Source organism: Onychomys torridus, chromosome 7, assembly GCF_903995425.1.
Source record: "Onychomys torridus chromosome 7, mOncTor1.1, whole genome shotgun sequence".
NCBI lineage: Eukaryota > Metazoa > Chordata > Mammalia > Rodentia > Cricetidae > Onychomys > Onychomys torridus.
In genome coordinates this window covers 81,764,695-81,776,694 of record NC_050449.1, presented here as the reverse complement: position 1 = coordinate 81,776,694, position 12,000 = coordinate 81,764,695, and the positions used below count along the sequence as shown (strand labels likewise).

The 12,000-nt window shown below is 39.2% G+C and overlaps 1 protein-coding gene across 1 annotated transcript; it reads right to left on the bottom strand.

Moving 5' to 3' along the window:
* Nucleotides 1-142: 142 nt before the first annotated feature.
* Nucleotides 143-11,651, bottom strand: LOC118586630 (tripartite motif-containing protein 43-like). Its single transcript, XM_036191728.1, has 9 exons — nt 10,378-11,651; nt 9,158-9,246; nt 6,608-6,712; nt 4,511-4,922; nt 3,856-3,951; nt 3,072-3,302; nt 2,326-2,348; nt 1,833-1,930; nt 143-1,115 (listed from the first exon to the last, which is right to left on the bottom strand). Exons 4-9 carry the CDS (start codon nt 4,916-4,918, stop codon nt 622-624), a joined length of 1,350 nt encoding a protein of 449 aa, XP_036047621.1. The 5' UTR covers nt 4,919-4,922; nt 6,608-6,712; nt 9,158-9,246; nt 10,378-11,651; the 3' UTR covers nt 143-621.
* Nucleotides 11,652-12,000: the final 349 nt, after the last annotated feature.

Sequence of the window (12,000 nt, the reverse complement as noted above, 5' to 3'; positions counted from 1 at the left end):
TGGGAACTCATGAAACTTGGTTCACTGGCTGTGTAGCCTACATGAGACTGGACTACGCCGTCTACATGGCTAGACAGTTGTGTGACTTGATCTGTTTGGGGGGGGGCTGGTAGTAGGATCAGAATCCATCCCTGGGGCAAGAGCAGGCTTTTTGGAGCCCACTACCTATGATGGGACATCTGGTGAACCCTTGAGGCAAAGGAAGGGCTTGAACTTGCCTCCACTGGATGTGCCTCCCCATGGGAGGCCTTGCCTTCTTGGGGGAATACTGGGGGGTGGTTTGAGAGAAGGCTGGGTAGTGAGGAGGGAAGAGGAGGATCTTTGATTGGCGTGTAAAATGAATGAAAAATGTCTTAATAAAAAAGAAAAAGAACTATGGGCCAGCGGTGGATTTGCACTGCTTTCATCTTAGGAATTGGGAGGCAGAGTGGACAGATCTCTGTGAGTCTGAAACCAGCCTGGTCTATAGTTCAAGTTCTAGAACAGCCAAGGTTTCAAAGAGAAATGCAGACTTGAACCAACAACCCAAATAAAGAGAGGGGGATCTTTCTTGTGTTGGTGACATTAAGTCTTTAATCTCATCACTGGGAAAGCAAAGACAGGGATTACAGCTTAATATGCTCATGTGTGACCCCTGGAGAAATAAGGCTTGACAGGATAATTGAAGGTTCCAGGAGGGTACCTGTAAATGAGGGAACTCTTGGCAACATCCAGGAAACTTAAACATCCATCCTCATAATCAAGGAACACACCAATTCGGCACAGTGGCCTCTCTATATAGTGCTGGAATAATGGGCATGTGGTGAGGAGACTGCAATGATTACCCTCCTTCACACACACAAGAAGAAATGCACCTTCAGATTCATTCATTTGCTTTCTACTCCTTAACCAGGAATCCTTACAGACCCCCACAGCCCATTCGCAAGATTCCTTCAAATCTAGCTCCCAGTAATATTTCCCTGAGATGAAGCTCTGTGATCCCCAGGAAGCCAAGTAGGATCCAACAGAATTCACAGATGTATCCTTATGATGAGGTCTGAAGATGAATCTTCTCATAACATTAAACAGGTTCGTCTTGTAATAGAATACAATTATATTTTCAAAGAAGATGTGCACTGTGGGAAGAGTCAATATTTTAGTTCAACTGACCATTTACATTTCTCAGGTGAAAAGGTCCATAGTCTTCTTGGATTTAAAAAGACAAGACTTGAGGTTAAGTATGGCTCAAATATATCAAAGTAAAGGATTTCCACAAGAAACAGAATGTTAGATGCTGTAAAGGAAGGAGCCTTTTTTAATTTATGAAGTTAAATCCAGTATAAGACCATTTTAAGAAATTAATTGCTGCCAGGCAGTAGTGGCACATGCCTTAAATCCCAGCACTAGAGAGGCAGAGCCAGGTGGATCTCTGTGAGTTTGAGGACAGGCTGGGTACAGAGTAAGTTCCAGGAAAGGTGCAAAGCTACACAGAGAAACCTGGTCTCAAAAAACAAAAAACAAAAAATAATAATAATTTCTGAAGAATTTAAAGGAAAATAATTAAATATCTCCATCACTGAGTACACTAACATTGAATTAGGCTGTCCTGAATTACTTAACCATCCTTTATGTCTCAAGGAACAATTGATACTCTCTTTTTAGCCACTATCACATACAACATGATATTGGTATTCATTTATGTTTGTTTATTTGTAAGATGACCACATGATTAAATAGGAATAAATGTGACTTACATACACATGTTTCTGAAAAGTTAAAATATTTTAATAATTGCAAAGGTTATCACATTATTGAAAGGGACCTCTGGTCATTTTTTCAGTGGAGACACTCACCTTGAAATTGGTTGTAATTTTCAATCAGTCCAGTGATGGGTAGGGCATTGAGTTCTGGTTTCACAGCCTGGGACATGCTCAGCTGCATTGACTCATTCCTACAAGAAGAAGAAAATATTGATCTACCTGGTGCTAAAGATATCATCACAGTGATTAGGAACAACCTCACTCCAAGTACAGCCAAATGGCTCAGGGGATAAATCCCTTGTTACACAAGCCTGTCAACTTGAGTTCAATCCTTAGGACCCTTGATGGAAGAAGAACACTGTCTCCTGAAAGTTGTCCTCTGACCCCCACACATGTGCAATGGCACAGGTGGATGCACACTCACACACACATAAATATAACAAATCAAATAACAAAATCCCAAACACATCATTCACAAAAAATTGAGTATTTTCTATGTGAAATTATGTGCACATTGCTAAGGCAGCTTGGTCTATTTCATAGCATATTTCAGGGTATCCTGCCTCGCACTGATGGCTAAACTCACCTTCTATACATGTCATCCAAACCCTGCAAACAAAAAAAGAAAAACTTAGATTTCTGAGGAAATGGCATATAATATTTGTTTATAAAGTTCTCATAAATGGGAGTCATCATCACACCGATCTATCCTGGTAAATTTTATTTATGTCTCAGGATAATGCCAAAAAATCATCTTTTCAGATCAGCAGAATTTGAATTCTTGATGAAATCAGATGAAAGCTAAATTTGAGAAGGACATAGGTATTGATTGTACACTGCTTTTGAACCCCCACCTGTCTGCAAAGGTGAGTTTCCCTGAGCTTGCATGGTTAGAGGCCTGAGAATTACTGTGAGATGGAGGCTACTATGCACCACCAAGTAGGTTCCTACCTAAAATACCAATCTCCTAAAGAACATCTGAAAAACACAACTTTCAAACAGAAGAAATTAAATAATAGCTTTCTTTACAATTGTGTATAATATCCAAGTAGAAGTAAAAAGAGTGTTGGAAATACCAAATACTGAATTTGGGCTTTCAGAGAAGTGAGCTAAAAAAGGAAAAAATTAGGACATGTTCATTGGTGTATTTACTACAACAGTTTCATAAAGCTTGTTCTTTCAAGGTTATTAAAGAATTTAGTTTCTCCAGATTATTGCTGAAATGAATCCCCCTAACATAAATGCAGAGAATACTGAAAGCTATCTTAGAATAACAAACACCAAAGTGGGCCTAAGTCAATAAAGCCTCTTCCTGCACTCTTCCATGCTCACCTGCAGCAGGACCACATATGGCTCCTGGGACATTGCCATCAGCTCCTGATAGATTTCTCTTAGTTGTTTGCTCCTTTGAACCATCATGGCTTCACTTGTCCTGAGTTTCTCTAAAACACATTGGCCTTCATGTCTCATAGACTCAATATGTTTCTCTTCCTCTGTAAAGAGGAATGGATGCAGTTTCCTATACTCTGTCCTGATCATTTCTTCCCGGAGAGTCAAGTAGTCCTGAAGAAAAAGGAACATTCTCAATCATATTTGCTAAGTATTTTAACCTCCTTCATTCCATCCTCCTATGCTTACATTTCACAAATGACTTCTAGAACTCTGTTACATAGACTCTGATTAACTGTCTCCACTTTTCAGAAAATGTAAATTCCTTGGTTTCATTTATTTCTTCTTTATTAATTACTCAGGCAAACAGACCCTAAGCATTTTCACCTATAGTAGAGAGGCAGAGGTGCCTGAAGAAAAGGTATTGATTGATAATTCATAAGTTCACAAAGATATGAAACTCTGTGTATAGTAATTAGAATTCATGGTGTAGTCAGAATCTAATGCAGTGTGCTAAACTGGCATCAGTTCACTCAATAGTCCCAGAATCCTCTCCCACAGCCAGACCATTCTTTCCATAACCAGAGATATATTATACACAGAGAATTAGAGGCCAGCAGGACACATTTTCCTAGTATTATATCCCATGACTTACACTCAAATCTTGAATGATGAATTTAAAAAATACTTGCCTTGACCATATTTTGGGCATGAATCTCATACTCACCATCCACTGAGTTGTCATTCTGTTCTCTGCCTCTATATTCTCTTGATTTTCTAGGATCTTCTCCCATAAAGATGCCATTTGCTTTAGAAGTTGTTCCTGTAACAATAAATATCAACTTTTCATTAATAGCACTGATGGACAGACTCTTAGGCAATAAATACAACTGCTTTAGTGAGAGTAGAAGGATCGCATTGCTCTTTCTTTTTTTTACTTTTGGTGACTATGAATTTTACATTTCAGAACATAGAAATAGAAAATACAGCGTACCCCTTTATTCGGGTATAGTGATTAATAATTATGGCTAATCTCTAGATAATTTGCAGAAGACTGGGATTCCCAGATGCTTCTCTCTAGCTGAGTCCAATGTATGTTTTCTAATTTAGTCTCCAGTCATAGACACTTTTAAAAGACATGAAGTTAGTATTGCACTTTCCAGTGACCTGAACATAATATATCATAAAATACAAATGATGTTTACACTCATGGGTCCCCCAAAGGATGTTTACATTCCTGGTCACCCTTTCTTTATTAGATGCTAATAAAGTGCCACCATTCTGAAAACCGTGACTCTGTCATAATGAGGACCAGCATCTTCCTGCGGTTTGCTAAGCCTACCTCTCTCCAGCTTTCAAGTTCTCTCAGAAGCATCACTTACCATTTGCTCCTCAGCAGCTGCTTCAATGGGACAGTGTCTGTGTCCTCTGTGCTCATGGGAGTTAGAGCAGAGTGGACAGAGGAAGATCCTCTTCTCAGCACAGAAGATCCTCTTTGTCTCTTTGTGGGTCACACACTTTTGCTCCTCAGAGCTCAGGTCCTTCATGAGGCTGGCTTGTCTGGTAATGGACACCAGCTTCTTCAGAACAATGTTGGTTCTCAAGTCCTTCTGTGATGGTTCCCTACACATAGGACATTGGACAGGAGGTTGGATGTCTTCCCAGGAAAGGTGGAGGCAGGCTCGACAGAAGCTGTGGCCACAGCTTATGGTGACTGGGTCTGTCAGGCAGCTCAGGCAGATGAAGCAGGTGAGTTCTTTCTGGAAGGCTTGTGAGATGTCTGGCTCCATTTCTCTGAAGGAAGAAAATCAGAATTGAAATTATTGGACCCCAAAGAAGTCAGAAACTTCACAAAAACTGATGCAACTTATGACATAATTCTGTGTGTGGTAAGACAGACTTCATTTTTTATGAACAAATAAAGCTAGCATAGGATTTTGATAGCTAGTCTTCCTGATAACTTGTCCTTACAAAAATACAGACTGATCTGATGCTCTTCTGTGCACTACCATCTGCATATTTCTTAGAAACTCCAAATCAATTAGTACCTTGGTTCAAAGTCAGAAACATGCTCACTCAGTTGTTAGGAAAAAAATATACAATAGATTGATCAAACTCCTTCAAGTCCACATGTTGCTAGATTTCTGATGTTAGTATCTTAGTGGATCACATCCCACTGTCCCGCCCCTTGACACTTGAAGGCCACATTAGTTACTTGTCTTCTTTCTGCTGCAAATACCTAACAAGAAACCGGGCGGTGGTGGCACACGCCTTTAATCCCAGCACTCCTGAGGCAGAAGCAGGCGGATCTTTGTGAGTTCAAGGCCAGCCTGGTCTACAGCATGAGATCCAGGAAAGATGCAAAGCTACACAGAGAAACCCTGACTCAAAAAACAAAAAACAAACAAAAAAAAAAACAGAAATAATGAAAATTGCACACAGAATTGAAAAATTGCACCAAATTTTAACCAGAATCTACTTTCCTGAATAGAATAGTGTGATTAGTTTTCTCTAATTTAATCACATGTGTATTTCCAACCTTGTAAATCAATAAATAGCAGGAATAGCCAGTTCTACCAAAATGGTAAACTACTATCAAGCCTTATTTCACAATGTATTATCTTCCTAGTGTTTACAACAGAATAATAATAAAACTTGTCTTTTGTTTTATCTTGAATTTTCTTTTTTTTTTTTTTTGTTTTGGTTTTGTGTGTGTGTGTGTGTGGTTTTGGTTGTTTTTTGTTTTTTGAGACAGGGTTTCTCTGTGTAGCTTTGGAGCCTTTCCTGGAGCTCACTCTGTACCCCAGGCTGGCCTTGAACTCACAGAGATCTGTCTGGCTCTGCCTTTCAGTGCTGGAATTAAAGGCGTGTGCTACCACTGCCTGGTGAATTTCCACTTTTTATAGAATGTATCTTTAAAAACTAGTAATTTGCAACCCAGTCAAAGCATTTAATTTTTTTTTTTTTTTTTTTTTTTTTTGGTCCTTCGAGAAAGGGTTTCTCTATGTAGCTTTGCGCCTTTCCTGGAACTCACTTGGTAGCTCAGGCTGGCCTGAAACTCAGAGATCTGCCTGCCTCTACCTCCTGAGTGCTGGGATTAAAGGTGTGTGTCACCACTGCCCAGCAATTTTTATTTATTATATATTTCACTTAATCTAGAGGTGTTGCTCTTGCATCTGTGAGGTACATACAGAAATTCTCTAAAAATGTTGTTAGAATTTACAGAATGATCAAAGTTGAATAGTAGCATGTGAGTACCTCTGAACATAAGACATCAGAGCCACAAAAGACTATATATGGATAAACTAAAATTACCTATAACTGTTACTCATAGTAATTTTACGAAGACCGGTGACCAAGTGTGAGCATAATCTTTCTTGAAAAATTGCAAAATGTCATTTTTAAGCAGAAACCTTATTTTGGTAATAAATTAAAATTAGGAAATATCAATGACTTCCCATTGTAAATTGTGCACTCACCCAAGGAATTGTCTCTGGCCTCAGCAGGTTTGAGTGGAGACACAACGATATTAGCTCAGCTCTGGGGTCTGATCTTCAATGGATGGTAGTGATAGATCTAGTAGTCTAGGAGACAGAAGGTATGGAAACATACTCTGGTCTAGAAGAGAATGAACCTGGCTGGCCCCTGGAATGTCCTTATATACTCTCTAAAGACCACGCCCACTTCCTCCCATGTTGCTTTTACTAATGCTTCCCATAGGTGAGCTCTTGTAAATTGCAGTATTCTAAATGGATGGAAGATTGAATTAAATCTGTGGCCAATTCTCCACAAGATTTCCTGAGTCACTGATTAACTGGGTGTGGTAGTAGCTCACACCTTTAATCCTAGGATCCTAGGGAATGGGCTGCTGAAGTAGGAAGAGTTTTAGTTCAAGGCCTGCCTAGAATACACAGTGAGAACTTTTCTTAAAAAAAAAAAAAAAAAAAAGTAAATTTCCTACAATATTTTACTGTTGTGGATATCACTATGTATAAATCAAACACTGATTGGCCAGTAGCCAGGCAGGAAGTATAGGTGGGACTAACAGAGAGGAGAACTGAGAAAAGAGGAAGGGAGAAGGGGACACTGCCAGTGGCCACCGGGACAAGGAAGATGTAAGGTACCAGTAAGCCACGAGCTACGTTGCAAAGTATAGATTAATAGAAATGGACTGAATATAAGAGTAAGAGCTAGACAATGGTAGGCCTGAGCTATGGCCAAAGAGTTTAAATAATATAAGCGTCTGTGTATTTATTTTATAAGTGGGCTGTCGAACTAACAGGGCTTGGCCGGGGCTGCAGAGAAGGTCTCCAGCTACATTTTACTGTATCTAAATATTTTGCAGTGTGTTTATACTTTGCTGTTGATAATTTAACAAATGATGATGTCATCAATCTCTGATTTTGGCAAATATCAACATTAAAAATTGTTAACAGTTCTTTGAGAATTTTGTACAACTTCTTTTGATCATATTCACCTCAACTACAACTCCTTCCAGATCCATCCTCTTTCCATACACACTCAACTCCCTGTTCTTTAACAAAACAAAAAAATTCATTCCATATATATCATTCTATTTCAGTTCCAAGCATGTACAGTGACATTAGAGTTCAAAGATTCCTAGCTCTCCAGCTGTCTAGAGTTCAAATTAACCAGTCAGAGAACTGTATGGAAATTCAGATATGAAATGAGTCAGAACCTGAAACACTTTTTTTTGGAAACTGCATTTCTCTCTGTGTGGCCTTGGCTTTCCTGGAATGAGCTCTGTAAACTGGGCTGGCCTGGAATTCCCAGAGATCTGCCTGTCTCTGCCTCTGAAAAGCTGGGATTAAAGGCGTGCACCACCACTGACACCAGGAGGAACCTGCAATATCTCAGTCAGGTACTGTTGATCGCTTTGCACCTGGATGCCGAGTTTTTAACCTTTATTTCTACTACGTTGTTAGTTGAAGTAAAATTACATCATTTTCTCCCTCTATTCTTTTTTACACTTCCTCTTTCTAGGCTGGCACCAGAAGGTGTGGCCAAGATTTAAGGTTGATTCTCACACCTCAAAAGATCCAGATTAAGGTAGATCTGTCCACTTCAAATTATTCAATCAAGAAAAATCTCCCACAAGAATAATCACAGCTTCTTGAGTTTCAGTGAATTCTACATATAGTCAAATTGACAACCAAGAATAGTCATTATTAAGCCGGGCAGTGGTGGCGCACGCCTTTAATCCCAGCACTCGGGAGGCAGAGCCAGGCGGATCTTTGTAAGTTCGAGACCAGCCTGGGCTACCAAGTGAGTTCCAGGAAAGGCGCAAAGCTACACAGAGAAACTCTGTCTCGAAAAACCAAAAAAAAAAAAAAAAAAAAAAAAAAGAATAGTCATTATCAGGGCTGATCACTTTGTATTGTGTGAACAGTGAATGAGCTCATCCCTGATAGAGGCTAATTCTAGGTGTGGGTCTCTTCAAATATTTCCCACTTCCACATCCACATATTCATTGTTTTGTTCTGATTTATGCAGCCATTTAGGAGAGACAGTTTCACAGCAGATTTCCTAGTATTCTGGCTCTTACCATCTTTCTGACCCCTCTTCCACAATGTTTCTGGAATCACTGATGCAGAAGTTAGGATATAGATGTATCATGGGGGTTGGGATCCCCATGATCTGTTGATTTTTGCATTTTTCCCAGTTGTGGTATTCTGTGAGTGTATGACTTAGTGCTTCTTTTCTAAGTTCTTGTAAATAAGTATTACTAGGCTTTTTTCTTTTACTATACTTAAAATCTAATGTTGTGTTTATTTTTGTAGTAAACCAAATCAATGATAAATTAATGTTTGAGTGATCATGATAGGTCTAACTACTAAGGAGGGCTGGAGGGAAAAGTATTTTAATTTTATTTATGAGTATATCAGTTTTTAGATTGAGTTGTGTTTAGAATTTAGAGGACATAAAAACCATAATGAGTATGCTAAGATAGAGTCCACGGTTTGTACAAAATGAGGATGCAAAAGACATTAAAATGACAGGTAACTTACCCATTAAATCCTAATGAGAGAGCAGGATTTGTCAAACTTGTGAGGATTTCCTACGTGGACAGAATACACCCTGCTTCACCTTCTGCCTGCTGAACAGGTGTGGATAATGGCGTGAGCTTCTAGATCAGTGCAGCCATCTGTGGTCTTTGGGGCCCTCCGACAGTCCTATGCTGAGCTTCCATAAGAAAAGGGCTACGTGAAAGGGACAAGTTGCCTTAACAGCAGCATCTGATTCTGCTGGAACCTGTAGTTTATCAGGCCTTGCAAAACTGGGCTAAACCTCCTCCTGGGTGATGCTGGATAAGTTAAAAACCTAAGCAGCCAAATATCAAAATATCAAGAAATGTGCCCTCTACATGGATACTAGAGTTATGGCTCAGCAGCTAATCTGTGCTGATCTATTGCACACAGCTACTAAAGTTATTCTGGGGCTGGACCCACTGATATTGCCCATATGCAGTCAAGGTAGTAGGATGTGCCCTGGCATATGGCAGAGCCTCAAGTTCTGGCTATTTCTCCTTGATTCTGGAGATATTAGGAAGGAAGTGAAGTTCATGGTAAGCCAAGCCAATGTTATCTATCTTTCAACTCCTCAGAAGATATCCCTATGAGAAGGTCTAATGGTGCTGTCATTTATATCTGTCACTTGCTATCCATTGCATCTATCTTCACACCTGTGTTTCAGTGTGTCTGTGCATGTGTGCTTAATGTGTTATCATATTCATGTGTATCTATATCGCTATCCCTGTTCACTAGGAAACAGGCATTTCCTTTCCATAACTCAGTTTGCTCAACTCACAAGAGGATGTAAAAACCCCAAATTGTCAGCATTCTTTGAGAATCAAAAAGATAGACTGTGTTATTGAGTTCTTAGCCATGTAATCCCCCTCCTTGCCAGAAGTCCCTGTTTATCCACTTGACTAAGAGAAAAGTTTAGCACAAAGACTCATCCTGCCTTCTAAGGAACTCCTCCTGAGGATAACCTGAAATATACCACCTCCCCCCAAATGACTATGTCTTCTGCTTTCTGACTCAGGGAGTTGTCACTTGAAAATATCTTCCAAGTAGCATTATGGGCAACACATGCAAACCTACAGTTGTCTTAATATTAGAATCAATATTGGTTAGTCTATATCTAGGACTTAATGGGAGTGCATGCTCTGTGTTAGCTGCCCAAGTAAGAAGAATTCAGCCTCAACACAATCTTTTCCTCTACTTACCATCCATATCATCCACTAGATTTTTATAAAAAAATAAAAAATAAAAAAATAAAAAGTTAGAACACCTTCTTGACAGAAAAACTAAAAGTATTGAAATGGTCATACCCACCCCCAGGTTTACATTCAACAAAGTCTGACTACCTTCCTATTTTATCTGGATTCAATTGATTTAGCATCTACTAGAACATCTTAGATAATGATTCTCATTTAATTGGTTGTGACACACTCTCACAGACAGCCTTGAATCTAACAATAGAAAGCCTGGCTTTAACCCATATGACCTAAGGTGGTCAGATCTTGGGAAAAAAAATTAGAGGAGCAAAGGAAAAGAAGAACTCAGTCATATCTACAAGTTATATGTATGGGAGAAAGTATTTGGGATTCATTGTGTAGTCTCTGGATGGAAGTAGTGTGACATCATTTCACAGTTAAAGTTCTCCAGATTCAGTATTGGAAATTTCTGTGTCTATTCCCTCATTCCATGTACCACTTCAAATCCTTGGAAAACTGGGTGTTGGAGTGATGAATAACATTCCTTCTCCAGTTATTGGGTCTAGAATCTATGAGGAAACACAACAACGGGCCATGTCTGTGCAATTGAACTGAAGACCTTCTTTCACTGAGGGCAGCAGCACCATGCCATGGGCTGTTGTAGAGGACTGAGCAAAAAGTGGTAAAACTGAAATCAAATGAGCACAAGCATTCATCTCTCAGTGCTTCCCAATTACACATGCAATGTGACCTGATGATGGATCTTCCCGTGACCATGATGGATTATGTCCTCTGAAACTGAGGGGAAAAAAAAACATCACAGTTGTTTCTGTAAGGACAAGATGAAAATTAACCAATATAGTTGGTTAGTTTTAAATTTCTTGTTAGTTGCTCTTCTGCGGTGGCTTAGAATGAGGTCTGAAAACAGGATAGGAACTGATGGCAAAGTCTTCATTTTATAGATCAAAGTCAAGGAGATGATTATGTTTAATTGATATCCATGCTGCATCTATGCAAATAACCAAGCCCAACCCAGTGAGCTCTTTCTCACATCAAGATATGCCCTTTAGAAATGATACACAATCACAAAAAACTTACCTGAAATGGGAATGTGGCCAGAAACTAGAAGGCACAGCCTTCCTGTATTATATTCCTAGTCCAAATCAGAGGAGTGACCTTTGATAATCTAACTGATTAGTTTGAATTAATAGTCCCAGACTGTTCATTACTCTTTAATTAGCAGAGTTTTGTCCAGGAAATGCTAAAAACTAATTTATATCTCATTTGAGGATGCCACTGTGTGCTGTGGAATAATCCTTCTGTACACTGTGTAATTATGTCACTATGATTGGTTTAATAAACAAGCTGACTGGCCAATAGCTGAACAGGATAGTTAGGTGGGAAAGCCGAATTGAAAATGATAGGAAGAAGAAGAATGGAGTCACAGGAGACACCAGCTAGCCACAAAGGAAACAGGTCATGCAGAAAATAAGGTAACTAGCCATGAGCCACGTGGCAAAGTATAGATAAGAAATGTGGGTTAATTTAAGTGTAAGAGTTAACTAATAATAAGCCTGAGCTATTGGCCAAAGCATTTACTATTAATATAAGCCTCTGTATGGTAATTAGGAA